This window comes from Oryx dammah, unplaced genomic scaffold (genome assembly GCF_014754425.2).
Source record: "Oryx dammah isolate SB20612 unplaced genomic scaffold, SCBI_Odam_1.1 HiC_scaffold_12, whole genome shotgun sequence".
In the NCBI taxonomy this organism is placed as follows: Eukaryota; Metazoa; Chordata; class Mammalia; order Artiodactyla; family Bovidae; genus Oryx; species Oryx dammah.
In genome coordinates, this window is record NW_024070196.1 from 28,782,030 (window position 1) to 28,804,372 (window position 22,343).

General features: G+C 46.3%; 1 protein-coding gene across 3 annotated transcripts in view; it reads right to left on the reverse strand.

Annotated features, from left to right (window-relative positions):
* JADE1 (jade family PHD finger 1) overlaps positions 1 to 22,343 on the reverse strand; it is a 56,802-nt gene that overhangs the window by 24,158 nt on the left and 10,301 nt on the right. For all 3 annotated transcript variants that reach the window (XM_040250519.1, XM_040250521.1, XM_040250520.1), the window contains exons 2-4: positions 13,323 to 13,400; positions 3,326 to 3,411; positions 1,008 to 1,165 (exon numbers count right to left, since the gene is read on the reverse strand). In XM_040250519.1, the coding sequence (XP_040106453.1) occupies positions 1,008 to 1,165; positions 3,326 to 3,411; positions 13,323 to 13,374 (296 nt within the window). In that variant the 5' untranslated portion in view covers positions 13,375 to 13,400. The remainder of the gene's footprint in view (positions 1 to 1,007; positions 1,166 to 3,325; positions 3,412 to 13,322; positions 13,401 to 22,343) is intronic.

The window sequence follows — 22,343 nt, forward strand, 5'->3', positions numbered from 1 at the left end:
TCTATTAATATATGACATTGAGACAGGCAAATTTAAGGGAGTTTTTCCTCCTACTCAACTAAGGGCAGGGTTTCAGGTGAAAACTTCCACAAGCTGTGTGGGTGTTTACTTGTCCTTTGCTGGGCTCGGAATGCCTGGGACTGGGGACGCCAGAGCCAAGCAGTTAGGTGGTGCCATGCCCCAGGGGTGGGCGACTCCTAAAGAGCCCAGGGAACACTCTACTCACTCCCCAGACGGCAGTCCAGCCTGGGAGGGTCATTTAATCCTGTGCACTTACGGGGACATTTGTCCCAGGGACTCCTAACCCAATAATCAGGTTCGATCGTCTCAAGCGCCTGAGGACATGATGGGGGCGAGGGCCGAGGGTCAACTCAGTCCACCTCAGTGATGGTGAAAGAGGGCGTTTCGCAAGCAGGTAGCTGAGGCGGCGGTGAAGCCGGGCGCTCCCTCCCTGGGAGTGGCCTCAGACAGGTGAGCAAACAGGCCCAGCTTCATGCTGAGGCGGGTCACCAAAGACAGACCCTCAAAACCTTTCAGGGGAAAAGTGGTAAGTAAGTAAGATCGAGAGAAAGTCTCTCAGAACATGTGGGCAAAGTTTATCCAAGGAGAACTCTAAGGTCCCATCCACACGGCCCTAGCCTGACAGGACTGCTCACCCCCGTCCTCCCCAGAGGTGGAGCTGACCCAGCAGGACGACAGGCGGACACCCCTCCCCAGCAGAGCAGCCTCCAGAAGAGGGAGCCACTGTGCCTACATCCAGGCGTCCCACCCCCGCCCCCTACTTCCTGGGAAGTCCTAGAATTTACCTTCCTCTTGAGGAGAGCAGCACCTTTCCAAGGTGGAGGCCCACGGCACCACCTCTGGACCCAAGGCGTGTTTCTACCACATTTCTTATTCCCCCAGAAGCCCTACTGCTAACTCCAACACTGCCCCCCGCAGCCGGCTGGCTGACAGGGCAGTAAGACCACTGCTGGGGGAGGGGTGGCCCCTCTCCCAGGTCCGTCTACCTGGCCACAGGCTGGGGGATGGTCCCAGGGCTCACTGGCACCTGGACCCCTTTCTCCCACTCCTGTCTCCAGGGATCCGCCAGCACGTAGTACTCGTCCGGGTTCAGCTGGTAGGAGTCATGGAGCTTCATGGCAGTGATCAGGTCTGTCCTAAACACCTGGACAGGGAGAGCAAAGGGTTATTGACACTGGGTATTTGCATTCTTCTTCAGAGCACTGGCAGCTGCAGGGTAACCATGGTACTGCCATGTAACCAGGTCACTGTTTCAACAGAGAACCAGTCTGACCTACTGAGGAAACCCCTGGGCCTGCCAACACCCTGGACCATACTCAGGATGGGAGCGGCAGCAGCTCAGGGCACTCACTCCCTCCCTGGCTCTGCGAGACGGCCACGTCTGCACCAGCAACCACGACACAGGAACCTCAGTGTCCTCCCTGGGAAACTGCTAGGAGACTCGCAAGTCAGCAAGCAGGCTGCTGAAGACGCGTGCCTAAAAACCCCTGGAGGGAATCATTTCGCTCAAGGGCAACTTCCTGGTAAATGTTTAAAATCTAGAACTCCACTGACCATGTAACAACACCAAGCCAAAACCCAGGGCCCCCAGGGCTCCTGTTCCCACCCTCAGGCTGCCTCCACCCAGCCCCTGCCCCGCTGGGCACCAGGGCTTCCAGCGAGGTGTCTGGAAGGCCGGGTTTTGGGTAGCCAATGCCAGGCAGAGCAAAGGCTGCAAAAATCTAGGAAAGAAGCAACGACAGACCAGTGGAGTCCAGGGAGAAATGAGCTTGTAAAGAATGTGCACTCCTTCACCTAGTGTAACTTCTGCTAGGTAAGGAGAGGAGAAGGAGAGAAAAAGAAGAAAGCAAGCTACCACCCTCTCGTCGCCCTGCCAAAAACAGACCACAAGACTCCAAGGTACCCTCTGCCAAGAGAGCACCTCAATGCCTCATCGCAGGTCAAGGAGGGACCAACCACAAAGGGAGCCCCACATGCCTGCTGCTCCTGATGGAGACTTCCCACCAGGGCCTCGCCTCAGTCCGCTCGCGTCTCAGAGCTACAAGAGGAAGTGCTGACCCTGGCATTAGCACCACTCCAAGTTGTATTTGGCACGAAGTGAGCCTGCATCTGTAAGCTACACACTCTGTTTACACAAGTCACAATGCTGAACTCTCTCTTCTTGGGACAGGGAGTTCTTTCTTGTGCTGCGAAGTACAGTTCACATTATATGCCTGCTAATAGGTCCATATTTGTTTTTCCTGGTGACTTTTCAGGCTGGTGATCACTTTAATAAACGTCACCATGATAAAGTCTGAGGCAGGATCTTAATAAAAGGGTCGTGTCTCCAGCCTGCCATTTTGGATCTGGACTTTCCCCCTGTGTGTCACTGAAGTCCCAGGAACTGGCAGGAACCTGGCTATGCACCTTCCACAAAAGCCCAAGTGAGACCCGGGGCCCACGCCCCAGGGGGCGTGGACTGTCAGCCATGGCCCACACTCCCCAACACCCCCACCCCCCCACCCCCCCACCCCCCACTAAAGAGAGAAGGCCTTTCAAGTCTCAGCTCTACAACTTCAGGAAGCAAATTAGTTAAAAACATATTCCAACTAAGTCTGTTAAGTATCAATAGTAAATAAGGGAATCTGCCAAAGAAGAAAAAAAAATCAAACTGAAGCAACAAGAAGAGAAAAGGCAGTCCACTCTTTCTGCACTAGAGACTCAGGAGGGGCTGCTCAAAACTGAGGCAGACACCCTCAAACAGACTTGAGCTCAGAGGTCCCCAGCAGTGTTTAACCTCAGCACTTCAAGTATGAAGTCATTTCAACTCAGAAACTTAAAAAAAAAAACAACCTGGAACAAAACACAGGTCAAGGCCAAGGCCAGCACCACCCAACTGCCCAGCACTGACACCAGGAGGGGTTCCAGCAGTGGGGACTGGTACTCTCACACAGGGACCTGCTTCCTACAGTGCGTGCATGCTCAGTCGTGTCCAACTCTTTGCACCCGATGGACTGTAGCCCGCCAGGCTCCTGTCCATGGGATTTTTCAATCAAAAATACTGAAGAATATAATTAATAACAGCTAACATGTACTGAGCACAATCTACCTCTGTGTATTAATCCACTTAATCCTCATAAGGATCCTGTAAGGTGAACACCTGTATTATCCCCATCGTACAGATTTGGAAACTGAGAACAGAGGGATTACATAATTTACCCAAGAACGCATTGACATCAGTATCAACAACCAGGTGTGTGTGTCAACGATATGCACTCACACACACATGTAGACATGCACTGTCACGCCAGCACTCAGAAATTACCTCTGAAGGCTTTCGATCTTCAGGTCTGGAGCAGGAACTTCTCCCGTGCTGGGATCGGGAATTCTGGGACCAGGTAGTCGACAGGCCTAAAGACACAAATGTCCCAAGAAAAGCAATCAATCAGAGGTACACAAACCACGGAGTGTTCGCACAAGGCGCCCTCAGTGCCACTCCAGGAGACGGCCAGTGCCCCGCCGAGCTCTCCTCTCTCCCCAAGAGCTCCTCCACTCCCACCACATGCTCACTTCCCACAGCAAGCCAGCAAGACCACTCCGCAGCCAGCAGTCAGGGCCGCTGTGTCACAGCACACTCTCAGAGGGAAGAGGCGCTCAAGCGCACCATGCAGCTGGTGCCTTCATCCATAAGCCCGCACTTGGTTCAGAGTCTCACAGTGCAAAGTATAAATCCAGAGGCTTTTAAGAAAAACTTTCAGGAACTTTTTAAACACTAACATCATTGTGCTATATCCTAAACCCATAACACATAACTTTAGGAAAAAATTTCTGACTCCACAAAAGAACTTAGCAATTCCTAGAACAGGAAAACTCTGACCTGCCACAGACTAGGGGCTGCGGCCAAATCACCTTTAAAATTGGCTGTTCCCCTCTCCCAGAAAACACCTGCTGCCACCAGCTCTTCTCTGAGCTCAGAGGACAGGATGCTCTTATCCCATCATGTGGCCCCTTCCCCCGCTAAATCTCGGAAACGGGGAGCCCCACCAGGCTGCCTGTGTCTCCTTAATGCCACAATGCTGGAGACCCTCTTGCTCCGGGTGCCCCTCCCCAGGGAGGGCTCGTCCACACCCACAGTCTCACCTGGGAGACTGTCAGACCTGCATTCCCACATTAGTGTCCCTCCCAAACGCCAGGTCCATGCTCCCCTCCGGATCAGAGGTCAAGCAGGCCCCGGGGGTCCTAAGGTGGGTCAACTCAGCACTACAGGAACTGGGCTCGATATTTTACTCAACCCAGTTTTTCTTCTTCTTCTATTCAAGAGTCATTCTAAACTCTCCTCATTCAGGACACATCCAATTAATGGCCGAGTGGAATGCAGCTGCCCAGGACCTCGGCACCTCAGCCCCTCTCCTCCACCCGTCACTGTCTCCTGTCTTTGGATGCTGAATCACTGCCTGAGATCCGAAACCACCCTAATTACCTGCAGTGTGTCTAACTTCCTAATAACTCTCCTCCATGTTGAACAGACTAGCATTTCCCATAAATTAACACCACTCCCCCTCCCCCCAAAATAAAAGCTAAAACCTGAGGGGGACTGCCATTCTATCAACAAAATCACTTTTCACTCAAACAGGAAACTCTCATCTCTACAGATTCCAGAGACAAGGGACACAATCAAAGCACCCTTAAGACCTTGGGGATATAAAGAAATAGATTCTGCATGTAAGCCTATCATCAGATTTGCCATGACGGAGACTAAGGGGATTGCCAAGCGTCCCACACTAAAAGGAATATTCTGGGCATACTGGAGTAAGTCTGACTTGCACAAGTTCTAAATCTGGTCATTATTGGGAAAAGGAAGACAGAAACCAAATTAGGAACCCAGAGAGGAAGGCGGCTGGGCAGCTCACAGTCTCTAGACAGGCTGTCTTGCCCCTCCAGTCCCTGGGCCCACCGTCCAGCAGCCCAGACAAGTCTGCACAAGCAGACTCTGACGGACTGCCCAGGAGCCCGGGGAGGGGGCAGAGATGCAGGGTGGAAAGGGGTGGCCCCTCTACTGTGAATTGCTATCTCAAGTGTTAGGGACAACCTCCAGGCTGGTTCTCAAGGTTCCATGCAGCTGGCACAGAACTCAATCCAAGGAATGGGGATCATTTTGAAACTTTTCCTAGGACTGATTTCACATTCTTGAAAAATGTTGCCTGTTTTTAAAAACAGATATTGAAAACTGCTACAAATTTGGCATCTAATTATATTACCCAAGAGAAATGCTGGTCCACCCAGAAATAGTCTGTTTCTCTTCCTTTTAATTTGCCTAATGCAAAAGGAGGAAGAGAAAAATTAATATTAAACTCACCCTGCAGAAAGGGCAAGATTGGGGGGAAAGCTAAGCTTAAATTATCACCAACATAAGAAATGTTCTTAGTTTACTTATAAAGCCAAAACCCAGAAACCACCCAAATAGCGGCATATCCATACCATGGGGTACTATCTGGCATTAAAAAAGAATGAGCTGTTGATACATACAACATAGATGAATGTGGGAATTATTATGTGGCGTGAAAAATGCCAGATAAAAAGAGTACATATTATTCCATTTATATAATACTCTGGAAAATATAAACTAATCTATAGTGACAGAAAGTAGATCAGAGGTTAACTGCGGAAAGAGGGAAGGAAAGGATTCTCTTCAGTTTTATGACTTCATGGGTGTAAACATGTCAACATGTATCAAAGTGTACACTTTCACATGTGAGCAGAAAATAATTGATGATTTTCTGCCATCCATTTAGAATAAAGGAGAAGAAAACGCTCCATTTTACCCTATGCAGGTGGTCTGTACAGCACCTAGACTTGGCTCAACAGTGAGCAGTAGTTGGTCCCTCCCTCCCCTGTCCAGCAGCAGATACTTGTTGGCAATTTCCTCCCTCTAATTCACTTTAAAACTATGTAATAACTATTTATAACATACAGTACACCTAACTAAGTCAGTGCTGTGTTTTTAAAAATGTCTTTAAGTGGACAAAAATACAGTGTCGCTGTTCAGGACTATAACTCAAGAACTGACGGTGGCAGCTACCAAGAACGTACTGCTGTTTTACCTATTAGAAGATAGGCTTTTGAGCTCAAGGAAAATGAGGTCACGGAAAATAAAGCACTAATGCCTTTAAAGACAGCGTGGTGGGGCCACTGCTTCCTGATGAGAACACACCTCCATCTACAAAGTCCACAGGAGGCTCCAAGCAATGCCTGATTTCCCTACACGAGTTCTCTCTCAGCCACGTTCACTCCGGTTCTTCCCAGACCATGATCCAAGCAGAAGAATTCACACTAATTTTAAAAAGTTATGATATAGAACTTTTTGAGAATGTTGGGTTAAAAAAAAAAAATCAGTATTTCTAACACGAAAGGACTAGGAGACAACGATTTACACTACAGTAAAATACTGGCCATTCATTAGTCCTGAAAAGCCATGTGCTAAGATTATGCTGGGTTAAATGCTATATTTTGGTTTTGTTTTCAGAGTGCAGACATTTACTAATAAGCTAAGAATATGGCAAGTAATTTTTTGTTTTATTTTTTTGTTGCTTTCAGGAGAAGAGTTAGGAACTCTCAAAATTCAGCAGTAACATTTAAAATTACTTAATGCCCATACACAAGATATTATTACCTAAAGTCCACTCTACTAACAAGTGACTTTTAAATTCTTGACATGTACTTTTAGTATCAACAACTAATCTTATTAAACACGGAGAAGAATTAGCAAAAAATAAAGCCTTGCTTTGTTTTATTATCCCCACCTTCCCTTAAAACAGAAACGCAGGGGTGATGGAAGCGACAAAAGGTTCGCAGGTCACAGCATCACGAGCATGACCCTGTGCGTGCTCTGCACTACACACCCTGCTCTCTGGTTCTAGTCTGCATTTACCTTCACACTGTCCTTTGAAATATAGTCACGCTGTCTTGCCCTAGATCTAAAATAAGGGAAAAACCTCAAGAGTAAATCTAATACGTATCGCACACACCTCCAGCATTTGGTAGTTTGTGTTAAGCCTTCCAGGTGGTGCAGCGCTTGAAAGGTTCAGCTATGAGAGTGAATGGCAGGCAGCACAGGTGGGTGCTCACCCCACCAGAAATGCAAACTAGGAAAGAGCCTCACCCCCGACCAAATGGCGCACCTACCTCAGAGCCCGCTCCTAGACCCTAAACACCACGCTGGTGTTTTTAGGAGTGCTGAACCAGCTTAACAAAATAAGATGCTTAGGAAACCAGCAAGTACGGAGCCCAGAGGGCCAGTCAGTGTCGCAACAGTGCAGAGTGGAGAGAGCAAGGCGAGGCCAGCCCTGCGCCAGTAAGGTGGTGCTACGGAATGTCCAGTCTGAGAGAAGGGAACAGATCTAACACAGTTCCTATTTGCTTCACTGTGTGACAGAAGACTCGCCTCCCACACCACTGCTCTTGCTACCAGGGCCTGCCCCCGCATCTCCCACAGCCCGACCCCCTTCCATCCCAACACGGCTTGTTAGCTCTGCGGTTTATCTTCCAAAGCACAAAGCTTGATGGGTGTGTGTTCAGAGCACTGGCCCAGGAATGTTTCAACATACCTGGGCCTCCAACCAACTGACACAAATGCTGTTGTGTTTCACAGTCACCCAGCCCTTCTGTTAAGTCCAAGTCCACGTAGCAGACCAGGTGCTAGTTGCTCCTTGAACCCAAGATGATGCTCTGCCCATCAGTGTCGACAAGCCACAAGCTGGGTGTGACAAGAGATAAAACCATCTCCACGTGCCTAGGAGACATGCGTACAGCACACAGTCTGCAGTACTTGAGCCAAAATTCCCACATTTCAAGAATTCCTACACAACTCCTCGGTGTCACAAGATTCAACTGATGGTGGGAAAGGAGCAAATTAAAGGTCCAGTCACAGAGGAATAGAAGCGGAAGCAGAGTTATTAACCTTTATGCAAAAGAGAAACCACTGAGAAACCTCTCAAGACTTGTCAGGAAGGAAACCAAGCACAGTTAAATAAACAAACAAAAAAAAGTGAAAGCAAGTTATTAAAAACTGTAACTAACACAAAAGGTCCAAATGAGAAAGTACGTTTCATCTGCTAAAAATTTTGGTCTTTCTTCACTGTTGATCTGTAAGCTGGAGAGAGCCCAGGAAAACAAAAGTCCTCACATAACTTCATGTTTGTCACTCATCAACCTGCATTGCTAAGTGCAAAATTAATTGGTTGACTTTTACTCTGCTGTTTTCTGTGTCTTTGTCATCACAACAGAGGGAGCAGAACTTGGTTGGGTAACTGGAAAAGACAGAAGTGTTTCAGGGTCAGCACTGGGGTGTAAACCGGGAGACCAGGGAAGGTGTCCACAAGGTGCCCGGCCCCTCAAGCCCTCGCCTCACCCCTGACCTTCCCATAGGGAGGTCAACACGGCCCTGTAACTTGGGGCATGAGGCAAAAACGGTTCCTAGACCCAATTCCAATACGTGCTTGTGTAAGCTTCTGCATCCTAACAAGCAACTGCCAGGTGCCAGCAGGATGTCCAAGAATTCAACTCAATTCTGACATGGAGACAGAACTAGATTCCACAGACTCAGTCCCAGCCATCAAGCCCAGGATGTTACCTGTGCTTCTAACTGGCAGAGGTTCCCAAGACCCTCGAGTCATTTGTTAGAGCAGCTCACAGATCTCAAAGAAACATGTTCCATACTAGATAACCAATTTATTATAAAAAAGATAATGAAGGGGGTGAATCAATAGCCAATAAAGAGGTACACAGGACAAGGCCTGGGCACAGGGCACGGGGCGTCCAAGCCCTCTCAGAGCACACCGTTCTTGCCCAGCCACCGCAGGGCCACCACCTGAAAGCTCACCGAACTCTGCTTCATTATGGAGGCAAGACTGATTAAATCACTGGCCAACTCAATCTCCAGCTCCCCTCCTCCCCGCTCAAGTTGGGTGGAAACACTGAAAATGGCTGGTGGCCCCATTGTCGCATTTGCCAAATCCCCTGAAGACAGAGGCCCAAGGACTCAGAAGAAATAAAGTGCTTGTTTCCCAAGGCTGCGCCCTGGCACAAGGCATTAAACTTCCGAGACTGGCTGAGCCACCCCGTCCCAGGAGCCCAGCCCGTGAACACCCCAACGCGGTTTCATCCAACTGCAAGGCTGGCAGTCCAAGGCACCTGGAGAAAGGCTTCCACAGCTATGCCTGCAGCTGGAGGCGGGCTTGCACTGGCACAGAAAGTGCCTGTGCACCCCCAACTGTAAATACCATGCTGCTATTCCCCTGGACCAAGCCAGAAATCAAAGCAAAGGGCTCCGGCCCAGGAGGCCAGCCGGGCCCAGCCATGGCTATGTGGGGGCCCCAAGCTGATGTCTGCAGCTGTCTCTTCTCCACTTGGACATGCGAGGCACTGGGCTGGAAGCTGCTGCCAAACTTCTGTCAGAAATGCAGGCTGGAAAGGCTGGGGAGTGGCCACGGCCCTGACACAGCCCTTGTTATGATCAAGGCTTCCAAGCACCCAGACTCAACTAAGGGCAGGCTCAGCTCTGGGTACCTGAGTGCAGAGGCAGAAGGCACCCTACTCACACCTACCATGTGCCTACATAAGAGGATGGTATCCAACGCACACAGGCAGGCTGGTGGCAGAGGCCCACACAGGACAGCAGCCGTCCTCAGAGAAGGTGGAAAGTGTGTTTATGGTGTAGATGTGTGCATGCGTCTACATGACCCGGCATTCTAAGGGTTCTAAATGAGAGCTGTTTGCCACAACCATCACCCACCCTAATGACCAAATCAGCAGGCCGAGACAGGCTGCAGAGCCACAAAGTACCACCACTTTCCACTGGATCAACCATGATGAGGCCAGCCTGCCTTCCTTCTATCAGCAGCTATCGTCTTCATGCTCTACCACCACCATTTTCCATGTGGAGCCTAGGGCAGAAGAAAAACCAGCTTTGTGGTCTACCTACATTAGCCCTCCAGCACATTATAAATATCTACCTTAGTCCTCCCTCCATCCTGCTTTCTTCAGGGAGACCAGCATAGACACAAACATATTAGCTGGAGGACAAAAACCAGCCCATTACAAAGAAGGTGACTTGATGGATACACTTTTGGTGGGGGCTTTGGACACCTTCCTTCCTCCTAGAGCTCTGGGTGAACAAACAGGTTTAGATGAAACATCTGGTCTTCTATGGGCTGAACTATGTCCCCCCCCAAATTTCTCATGTTGAAACATAACCCCCCAGTACCTCAGCATGTGACTGCATTATATTACTTGGACATAAAGCCTTTAAAATGGTGATTAAAATGATGGGTCCCAATCCAATGTCACTGGATCACAAGAGGACATTTAAACACACAGAGACATCAAGAACGCACAGGCTCAGAGAAAAGACCTGTGAAGACTCAGTAAGACGGTGGCAGTCGGTCTGCAAGCCAAGCAGAGAGTCCTCAGGAGAAAGCTAACCTGCCAACATCTTGACCTTGGACTTCCAGCCTCGAGAATCATGAGAAGTAAATGTCTGTTGTTTAAGCCACAAAGGCTGTGGGATTCGTTATGTCCGCCGGCAATGATAAATGGAAGGGCCTCTGGACAGCTGACAGGCCTGGACTGGGCCAGGGTCCAGAACTATACTGTCCACTATGGTAATCACTAGCCATGTGGCTTTTTTAAATTTTAATTAAGATTAAATAAAAATTTAAAACGCAGTTCCTTACACTAGAACATCTCCCTTCTACTGGGCAGCTCTACTCCAGAAAGCAGAAAGGTCTAAGTCTGAGAGAACATCCCAGGAGAACCTTTTGTGACTGAGACCTCCCAAGGTGGATAAGAGGCCCGAGTCAGAGCAAGCACAGACCTGCTCCTCAACCAAAAACGCAAGGGAAGAGGCCTCTCTGGGCCCTTTCATCAAGCACTGGAAGTAATTCTTGAACCCTTCTTCTGATTAATTCTGAACCTAAAAAGCAATGTTTCCTCTTTGCAATTGCTGCAGGGCAACACTGTGTATTCAGCAAGCAGCAAGCACCAAGCACTTACTGAGTGCATACAACTCCAGAGGACACTTTGACAGGCACCCAAGGTGCAGGAAAGGGATCCCTAAGCTCGTTTTTGCCTCAAGGAGTAAAAAGCCTAAGTAAATATTAAAGAAAACAAGTAGTGGGGGCCGTGAACCAACAAGTACCAAGAAGTTCAGAAGGAATTCCCAACAGCTCCCACAGGGGAGCTGGGGGTGGGGTGGGGGGGGACATGCAGCCCCTTCACACAGTCCCCTGAAACAGAAGGCAAGCCCCTCACCCGGAGCACTCACTCCTGTACCTCTGCTTTCCTGACCCAGTCCACTCCCGCCTCGTGCCGAAGGTCAGCTCCCACTGTCTGTCCGGGAGGGTCCCAGCCCTTCCCCATCTGGTCACAGCTTTCCCATCACCACCAATTCTCCTCCGAGCTGCTCCATGCCTGCACCCAAAGCTCCAATCAAACTGTGTTTGAGTTCTTCTAATAGCTCTGCTGGCTGTCAGTGTGCTGCCCACAGCAAAGCCTTGCTTCCTAATTTGCTGTTTTTAATTCTGCTGCTTTTAATCTGCAGAAAGTAAAGAACTAAAGAGCCTCTTCATGAAAGAGGAGAGTGAAAAAGCTGGCTTAAAGCTCAACATTCAGAAAATTAAGATCATGGCATCCAGTCCCATCACTTCATGGCAAATAGATGGGGAAACAGTGGCAGACTTTATTTTTCTGGGCTCCAAAATCACTGCAGATGGTGACTGCAGCCATGAAATTAAAAGACACTTACTCCCTGGAAGGAAAGTTATGACCAACCTAGACAGCATATTAAAAAGCAGAGACATTACCTTGCCAACAAAGGCCCGTCTAGTCAAGGCTATGGTTTTTCCAGTAGTCACGTATGGATGTGAGAGTTGGACCATAAAGAAAGCTGAGTGCCAAAGAATTGATACCTTTGAACTGTGGTGTTGGAGAAGACTCTTAAGTCCCTTGCACAGCAAGGAGATCAAACCAGTCAATCCTAAAGGAAATCAGTCCTGAATATTCACTGGAAGGACTGATGCTGAAGCTCAAACTCCAATACTTCGGCCACATGATGCGAAGAACTGACTCACTGGAAAAGACCCTGATGCTGGGAAAAATTGCGGGCAGGAAGAAAAGGGGACGACAAAGGATGAGATGGTTGGATGGCATCACCGACTCAATGGACAGGAGTTTGGATAAACTCCGGGAGTTGGCGACGGACAGGGAGGCCCGGCGTGCTGCAGTCCATGGGGTCACAAAGTCAGACACGACTGAGTGACTGAACTGAACTTAACTGAATCTGCCAAAACTTGGAGCACAGAAAAACAACAGTTTGCATAAAACAATTTCATCCTTCAGGACTGCTCAACTTCCGTCTCCTCTATAGGTTTCCCTGGCCCCTCCCTCCTCTGAATGTGTGTCTACATATATTCATTTCCACAGTGCATAGAAAGGCATCTCCAACTGTCCTGATAAGATCCAGCTCTGATGGAGAGTCATGTGTCAAAGACAGAGTTCCTTGTAAACAGGCCCAATACCTTTCCCATCACTCAGCAGAGCAAGCACTCTTTCAAGGTTTCCCAAATCTGATCTGTAATACAAAACATAAGATAATGGGCCAGAGCTCAGGCACGCTGCTAGGTTCAAAATTTCCTTGTTATCTGAAAGACACTCTTCCCTGGGTCGTCTGTGAGCTTCCCAATACACAGACGCTGTGTGACATTTATTTTGACTGCCTGGAAGCCAACTAACTTCTGGTTCTCAGCTGCACTGTGAAAATATGAGGATGCCAGAGAGCTGAGTCGCAGACAGTAGTATTATTAAATACAGTCATGTTCAAAACCACTGAAGAGCGCTGACTCGTGACCTACTAAAAACCTGTGCTTGATATTTTCACATCACACCAGGCAGCCCAATCTCCCTTTGTATCAGGCTGGACTGGTTAATAATTAACTGGCTTCGATTAAGTTCCCTTTTCATAAAGAGCAACTGTGAAGTGCTGTAAATGATGTTTAGGAAAAACAGACACACCAGTGACTCTGGAAACTGGATTATTCACCTTTGGACAGCAAACAGGAAGCCTGAGGAATGCCGCCTGCATTCAACCTCACCCAGCAAGATAAAGACCTGCGGCATCCCACTCAGATGTGATGCTCAGGCCTTGGCTCTCTTCTGACCTCCCTGATACATGAAGCACCTCAGCTCTTTAAAGCATTACATTAAAAAAATCCTGTTTTTACATGGACCCAAACCCTGGGAGGCTCCAAGAACAACAAAGCAGGACTTACTGCCATTGTCGTCAGAATCCTCACTGCTGCTGGGAAGGCGACCTCGTTTCATGATCTCCCCGGGAAACAGCAGGCAGCCTGCAAAGCAATGAGACAGCACTTAACCCAAGATGATAATACACAACCATCAAGTTGTGCTTCAGATGGTAGCCCAGGATTTACAGCACACAAAAAGCAAACAATCGGCTTTAAGTAGCATTTGAATTATAAACAATAAAAAGACCAAAGAGACATAATTAGGTGCAATTATTAACAGAACAGGTTCAAAAAGGAGGGGGAGAGGTGGAGAAATTACACATCAGCAGGTCTCCCAAAGGTGCCAGGCTTCTCTCTCACTCCTGTGACATTATCACTACAACTACTCCGAGAGTCTCTTTAGCTGACTGGCAGCAAGCTCTGCAGAGAAAAACCCATGGCAATGAGCACAGTGCTTCCTCACTATATACAGACTCATATTTTACACGTGTATTGGAGGGCAGAGTGGTTAGGGACGGGGCTATGCCAGGATGTGTGAATATCTACACTGCACTGGGCAGCATTGCTTCTCCGGCAAATACTACTGAAAGAACCCTAAAAACGGAATACCTAGAATTCTAGGGACAGAACAAATGGAGCACTGGGAATGCAAATACCTACCCTAGTCATCTCTAGCACCCCAGCAATTCATTCTTATCTAGACTCCTCCCTTTACTCAGGAGGAAAACTCAAGTCTAAAAGGTTTAAGCAGTGACCTGCCCAAGGTCACATTGTGAGCAGGCAAAATCCAATTTCACTACCTTTTCCCCAACTCCTTACAAGCCTTGTCCAACCCAACTCAACCAAATGAAGAAAGCAGTCTGAGCAGACACCCAGTCTACCCGGCCAGCTCTTGCCAGGCAGCTGGTGGTAACAGGCCTCCGGCACCACAGAACAGAGAAAGAGGGCAGTGGCCTGGGACTGATGGCCACCACCGAACTCCCACAGATGGCCGTGACGTTACATTCAGACAGGGCAGCTTTCTAAACACAACCAAAAAGCTTTTCCAAACTGAAAATTACTCGTCACCTTGACATCTTTAGGGCCCAAATACTACTGCCAGATCGGTAATTCCCAAAGAGAGAGGAGGGCTTTCCAAGTCAAAGTATGGTTGGTGAGCTATCCCCTCCCCGCTCAGCCTCTCAGAAAAGTATATCCCAAACTCTCCCTCCCTGGGAATCCCACCATCACAATGTGGTGAGTTCCTAAGAGTGGGGCACACAGGAAGCCTGTGGGGAAAGAATGTGGAGCATCACTACGCTAGAACAGAACAAGACAGAAACTGCTCTACGAGTCAGAAATACAAACCCAAAGGGCCGCTCCAAGTGGAACTGGAAAACCTAAGTCAAGAAAAGCTCAAAGCATGCCACACAATGCATCTGCTCCCACCTTCAAAACAGACCTATACGGTTCTTTCAAACATTCAGGCCCCTGATCTACACAAAAAATTTCCTTTCTGAGACACCAGTTAAGGTTTGTATGTTTTTACCAAATGATTCTTCAAAAGATGATTAAAAGAATTTCCAAGAGGAAGCCAGGACATGAGTCCTGATCTGGGTCACAGGTAGCATCAACAGTCATAAAATCTACAACCAGTGAGGCCCCACCCACAGCCCTGGCTTTTCTGCAGAGCCCTCTTCACCCGTAACTCTAACACCCAGCAACCTAGGGCAGGCCCACCCCAGAGAAAGTTCCTCAGTCGGCAAACTCCTGTGGCCCACTGCCCACGTGATTATCCTCCCTGCCCTGTCACCCTCTGCCAAAACGCCAGGTGCTGACAGCTGAGCTGTCCTCTCACTTTCTAGAAGGCACCCCTGCCCCCCCCACCAAACCGTCAGGAGGCAACACGCAAAAACAGAAAGGCAAAGACCCACTCGTTCCCAGTAACAGCTTCAGCTCCTAAATCCTACACTGCAAGAGAGCTTGAGAACGATAAAAAGAGAAAAGGAAAGTGTTTCCTAAAGAGGAATTCCTTAAGAGTCACAGTGTGAAGCATCAGGGCAAGAATACAGACCCCCATCATGAGCAGGTGTTAAGAACGGTGAGGAGGAGAAAGAGGCTGAGAAAGCCCATAAACTCTCCCCAGCTAGAAATGAGGCAACAAACGTTGGCTGCATCTTCACTGATTCGGACAACTAGCTTTACCTAAACAGAAGAGTTTGGAAAACTCAGAATCTTTTTACACCAAAATGCTCTCCTCCTAGTGTTCACACACAGCTCTCAGAGAAAGCACATGCTTTCAACAGCGACTATATGCAAAATGCAAGCACTGGCCAAAACGGATGATGCTCCTAACACGCAAAAATACCTAAGTAAAAGAAAAGTAAAAATAGTATTTCCCTTCTAATGAACTCCATTCTCACCAGCCCTGAAAGAGCCTGAGTAAAGGAGGTGAAGTACGCTGTGTGTGCTGCACTTCTCCAGGGAACCTGCATAGTAATGGGGCGTGGGCACACCAGCATCACCTCCTCTGTGGCTCTGAGGTACTTAAACCTTGACATCAGGCTGATTTACCTCACCTGGGGTTACTTACTCCATCAAGAAATCAAAGTATGCACATGTTACGGTCTTTAAGACACACAATACAGTGGTTGTAAGCTGCAAACATCTGTCCAACGAAAACCAATAGAGCAAGCAGAGGGCCCTCAGCATCATTTAGGGCACTCGCTGATTATTGTCTAGATGGTAGTAAGATAAGTAATAATCAATTAAAAGGGCTACTTGCAACGCTCCAGAGAAAGCAGCAAGAAAACCTAATGGCATATAATGCATCCCACAAACATCTGAATGTCTAATGTATGAGGAGGTGCTGGAGCACATTGACTGCGTCTGATCTCAGGGAGCTCCCGGTCTAGCTGAGTAGACAGACTGGTCAGCAGGAATTCAACATGGTGAGTGCTCGACAGTGGTCAACACAAGGCTAGAGAAACACATGCTGATGGCGTTGGTAAGATTCTGAGCTGAGTCCGGAAGAACAAAGAGGTAACAAAAAGCGGCAGCACATTTTGGGCAAAACACTGTATACTTAATATATATATATAAAACCTAGCATATTACTCTCTGCAGTGCCTTCATATTCAGAATCTTAACTATTTGCTCACTAATTTACTAATATGTATCTCTTCTTGGGCTTCCCAGGTGGCTCAGCGGTGAAGAATACACCTGCCAAAGCACGAGGCGTGGGTTCGATCCCTGGGTCGGGAAGGTCCCCGGGAGAAGGAAATGGGAACCCACTCCAGTATTCTGGCCTGGGAAATCCCATGGACAGAGGCGCGTGGCGGGCTAAAGCCCATGGGGACACAAAGAATCATGACTAAGCGACTAAGCAACATCAACAACAATCCTTTCTTACCTTTCTGTTCAACTGCAAAGGCTCATCATTTCCTAATATGTGATCCCTTCAAGTCCCCCTACTGCCCCACCAGGTGTTCAGCCACCTACCCCTAGACTGCTTCAGGCACTAGCCTTCCTTTCTCCATGCCCACGGTTTTCTTTGTTGTTCTGTCACTAAGTTGGGTCCAACTCTTTGCAACCCACAGACAACAGCATGCCAGGCTTCCCTGTCCTTCACTATCTTCCAGAGTTTGCTCAAACTCATGTCCATTGAGCTGATGATACCATCCAACCATCTCATCCTGTCACTCTCTTCTCCTCCTAACCTCAATCTTTCCCAGCATCAGGGTCTTTTCCAATGAGTCGGCTCTTTGCATCAGGTGGCCAAAGTATTGGAGCTTCAGCATCAGTCCTTCCAATGAATATTTCTTTTAGGATTGACTGGTTTGCCCTCCTTGCCGTCCACGGGATTCTCAAGTCTTCATCAGCACCACAGTTCAAAAGCATCAATTCTTCAATGCTCAGCCTTCTTTATGGAATTATTACAGCAAATTAATCCACCCTGTAAGGTGACCTCTCCAAGCTATTTCCTCTGCCAATCTCTCCGTTTCACACTGCAAATGGCTCCAGCTAGAAACCCAGGTTTCCCACCACCTGGCCCCTCCCTGCTCTACCCAAACATCTCTCCTACCAAGAACCCCTAACCAGCTTGCCTGGCCTCTGTCATAAAACACCTCTTCTTTCCAGCCTCAGCCTCTGCTCCCAGTGCTCCTTGGCCCTTTCCTCCTCACCCATCCATCCCAATCCCATCTCTTCTTGAGGGCTCAGCTCAAAACCACCAAGAACCATCCACCACTCCAATTAAAACCATTTACATTCAGTACCACTCATTTCACCTTTTTCATCTTTTAGAACTTTTTCACTCAGCCTTTTAATGTACTATTTTCTTTAACACGCAATCAACTCCTGCTTTGCATCATCACTCAAATGTTTTATACAAGTGTGTCTCTAAAAGGTTATAGTTAAGTTCTAGAGAACAGAGATTCTCTTGGATTAAATGTGAAATAAAGACTTCACAGAAATGGGTCTTAAGCAAAACTTCAAAAAAAAAAAAAAAAGACTTCAAAGGGCAGCTACAACAGGCACCCCCAGAACTCTGGGTCCAGTCCTCAACAGGGCTCTTCTAACATCCTATCTGATTTCATCAAAACTGGCTTCAAAGTGATACAATTTACAGGAGCCTGGAGTGTCCATTTGCCATGAGAAGCATAACAGCTAAGTAGACAAAATACTAATTATTAGGCAATTGGGACTTTGCCCAAAAAGCAAAAAAACTACCTAGGAAACCTGATTATAATCTGAACACTGCCTAGAAAGGCCAAGTAAGAGGAAGTCATTGGCCAAAGACCCTGGCTGGATCAGTCAAGTGACAATCCTTTGGAAACAGGGAGGACGAGCCGAGACAACCAGGCACGTGTGGTAGCCGCGCAGGGCATCATCTCCTCAGGAAGCATACGCAACATCCTGCATGCAGATCGCTCTCCTTCAGCCTCTCCTGCCACACGTGTTAAAAAGCAGTGGATTAGTTAACATGTTCATTCAATTAAAACTGTATCAAGTTAGATGCCAAAGATATGATGAACAAGGTAGGGAATGGCCCAGAGGGAGATACAGTAAGCAGATATCTAGATAACTAGCTGCAGTGTGGTAACTGTTATGAAGACCTGGGTTCAATCCCTGGGTCAGGAAGATTTCCCAGAGAAGGAAATGGCAACCAACGCTAGCATTTTTGCCTGGTATAGAGGACCCTGGTAGGCTACAGTCCACAGGGCTGCAAAGAGTCAGACATGATTGAGGAACTAACATTTTCACAGGATATGTACATGAGACAGCAAGCTGCCTCAAAACCTTCAAATTTATGTTTTCCTTGGACTGAAATTAGGGTGGGGAACCGGCAGGCACTAAGTTAAGAGCAGCCTTAGCTCAAGGAACCCATCCCCAAGTGGTTCAGGAATTTGCAAGGGAACAAATTTAGTGACCTGGGTGTGGTTCCAGGGAGGCATGACTGGTATGTGACTCTAGCCAAGGAAGAAGGAGAAATGACCCTGGAGGACAGAAAGAAGAACTTTCACAAAAAGAGTAAGATGATTAAGAATTTCAGAATGTTTATTCAGTGCTACACCTGGGAAAAAGACAGATTTGAGGAACTGTCCCATTATTAGCATTATTCTGTGGTGGAACAGGGACCAAATTATCAGGCCATAAACTCTACAACTATATTAAGGATTGCACCCTAGTGATTTTAATTGCTTATGGTTTATATGCAGAAAGGCTATTTTTTTCACTCAAAGTATCAGTTTTGTCCAGTATGTTTTCATTCTTATTTATTTCACTCTCAAGAAGTTCTAGAAAGTACTCAAAGACCTCTACATATTCCTTCTCTGTGTATCACTTAATACATAACTAATGCAGTGGATGAACGGGGCTTCCCAGGTGGCGCTAGTGGTAAAGAATCCACCAGTCAATGCAGGAGTCAAGAGACTTGAGCTCAATCCCCCGGTCAGGAAGATCCCCTGGAGTAGGAAATGGCAACCCACTCCAGTATTCGTATGGGAAAATCCCACAGACAGAGGACTCTGGTGGGCTACAGTCCATGGGCCCACAAAGTCGGACACGGCTGAGTGACTGAACACACCCACACAATGTAGGATGAATAACTGAGTTCCTGAATGTAAACTCTATCCTATGTTCAACTCAGCTTTAGAGAATGTGAGACACTTCACTTTAATATCTAATTAATCTTTAACTGGAGTAACTTCTACTATTTATTTTCAAATTTATAAGGTGTCCTTCCATTCTCTGTCAAAGTTAATAATCTAATATTTAAATGTACTATATTTGTAAATGTATTTAGCATATGTATAATATAAAAACATACATTAAAGAACTGACTGCCAAACACCAAGAAGTCTTACATAAAGACAAAAGATTTTGTAACGAGGTGGCTCTATTTGCTAAGTTCAGACATTCAAATATTATTTTTAAACACTATGCAACATGATTTGGTCCCTCAGTCACTGGTCATAGACTATTAATACTTCCCCCATAAAGAAAGACTCACATTTTCTTAATAGATTTTCTTTCTTCTTATCTTCAATGAATGAGTATGAAAGTGAAAGTGAAAATGAAGTCACTCAGCCGTGTCTGACTCTTTGAGATCCTGCGGACTGTAGCCCACCAGGCTCCTCCGTCCATGGGATTCTCCAGGCAAGAATACTGGAGTGGGTTGCCATTTCCTTCTCCATTCAAAGAGTATACATTACCCCAAATAAATAACCGAATATAATAATGACCTATACTTCAAAGTAATCTCTTATCCATCCATAAATGAATGTGAACAAGATCAGCTGGTTTCTTATCTCAGTTTTTATAGCAAACATTAATCTCTTAGACATAAAGTTTTCAAATTAACAACACTATCTAAATTCAAATGCTCAGAGTTTAAAAATACTACTGTGACTGTAACTCAAACTCAGATTTCTCACTTTAACCGGAAAATTATATCTGGTCAAAAAGACAGTCATAGATTTGATATAACTGACAAACTGCTTAGATCTTAAGTGTTAAACGCTTTAATCTTGTCTAAATATTTCAACTCAGAAAAAAAGAACTTATAAAAATGTGTCTGTTATAATGTCATATATCAAAATTTGTTTAAAGGACATGGTGCCCAAACTTCTACAGTCTCTGCAGGGACATCTACTTGAAAATATTCAGCTGAAAAAGAGTTTATATTAGCAACAAATAACCCACCACCTCTCCCCAAAAAAAGATTTTAATAACTGCCCAGATAATAATAAATGCAATAGTCATCCCTGTGAATGTTACTAAGAAAATCCAAGTGCTGTAACACACTAGTTCACCATTAAGTTCTTTATAAATTATTTTTAAAACCGGACTTTAAAAGTAAATAAAAGTTTTTCAAGATTTTAAGAAATTTATAAATGTGAGTGGTTCTGAATGAATCACAGGCAGCTACCATTTGCCTTTATAAGTAATCCAATCTCTGTTTATGAGCCCTAAAATAATCTATTAAATCCCTCCTAGGTCTCTGTAATTGATGACAATTAGAGTCAGCACCTGAAGAGCAGTTATGATAAAACATTCCAACCATCTGTATTTGGGATGTATTTTTGTTCTCTTTCCATGAATTCACCCCAAACAATATAAGGCAACCAGACATTATGGACTCCAACCCTGAGCTTCTACCCGTTTCCATCTACTCAGAATGCCTTTCTAGTAGATCTGTATGTTCAGATGTGGAAGATACCAAAAGACATACCAAGAAAGAAACACCCACAAACTGCAGGGGAGAAAAATGGAATATCAGCCCATTTACATATAAAAGAGGGAAGATATATATATATATACACACAACTGCTTGCAGATTCATGGAAAATTTATAGAGTGACTGCAGAGTTCTAGACTGAATAGATTGGGAAATTTTACTTCCAGTTATGACCTTTTACAGCATATGACCTAGACAGCATATTAAAAAGCAGAGACATTATTTTGCCAACAAAGGTCCATCTAGTCAAAGCTATCGTTTTTTCCAGTAGTCATGTCTGGATGTGAGAGTTGGACTATAAAGAAAGCTGTGTGCCGAAGAATTAACGCTTTTGAGCTGGAGTGTGTTGGAGAAGACTCTTGAGAGTCCTGTGAACTGCAAGGAGATCCAATCAGTCCATCCTAAAGGAGGAAATCAGTCCTGAATATTCATTGGAAGGACTGATGCTGAAGCTGAAACTCCAATACTTTGGCCAACTGATGTGAAGAACTGACTCATTGGGAAAGACCCTGATGATGGCAAAGATTGAAGCCAGGAGGAGAAGGGGACGACAGAGGATGAGATGGTTGGATGGCATCACCAACTCAATAGACATGAGTCTGGGTAAACGCCGAGAGTTGGCGATAGACAGGGAGGCCTGACGTGGTGCAGTCCATGAGGTCGCCAAGAGTCAGACACAACTGAGTGACTGAACTGAACTGAATGACCTTTTAGATGATTTTAATTTTTTACCATGATCCTGCACTATGCTATTTGTTAATAGTAAAGATTTAAAATCCAGAACTGTTGTTTCTTGCTCCTCACATTATAGAAGACACTGGGAGCACAGCTTCTTGGCCCCACACAGGCACCAGCCAATAAACTACATATATTCATAGTATATGAAAATATATATGAACTACATATATTGAGCAGCTACCAATAACTACGTATATTCCACCTCCTTCCTGAGATGCGGTATCAAAGGCTCATCTTGTTTTAAAATACCTGATGAAATAGCATAGGAGGAAAAAAATAGAAAAGGTAATAGGATAATGCCATAAAATGCTACTATCACTCATTCATTATTTAATTCAAAAGTGAAAGTTTTCAAAACATAAGAATAGCCAGTGTACCAGCAGCAGGTCAGTAAAAATATATGTGGTAAGAATAGAAAAACTAACTCGGACAAGAAAACTAGGGTTTAAACTACCTTTAAAGAATTCAAAGTCAAATAAATACTCAACCTCTTATCCATTTCCAGAGCAGTACTATTTTGGGGGAAAGGAAAAAAAAAAAAGCTACATTCCAGAGATGGTTACCAAACACACCATTTCCTCTACCCA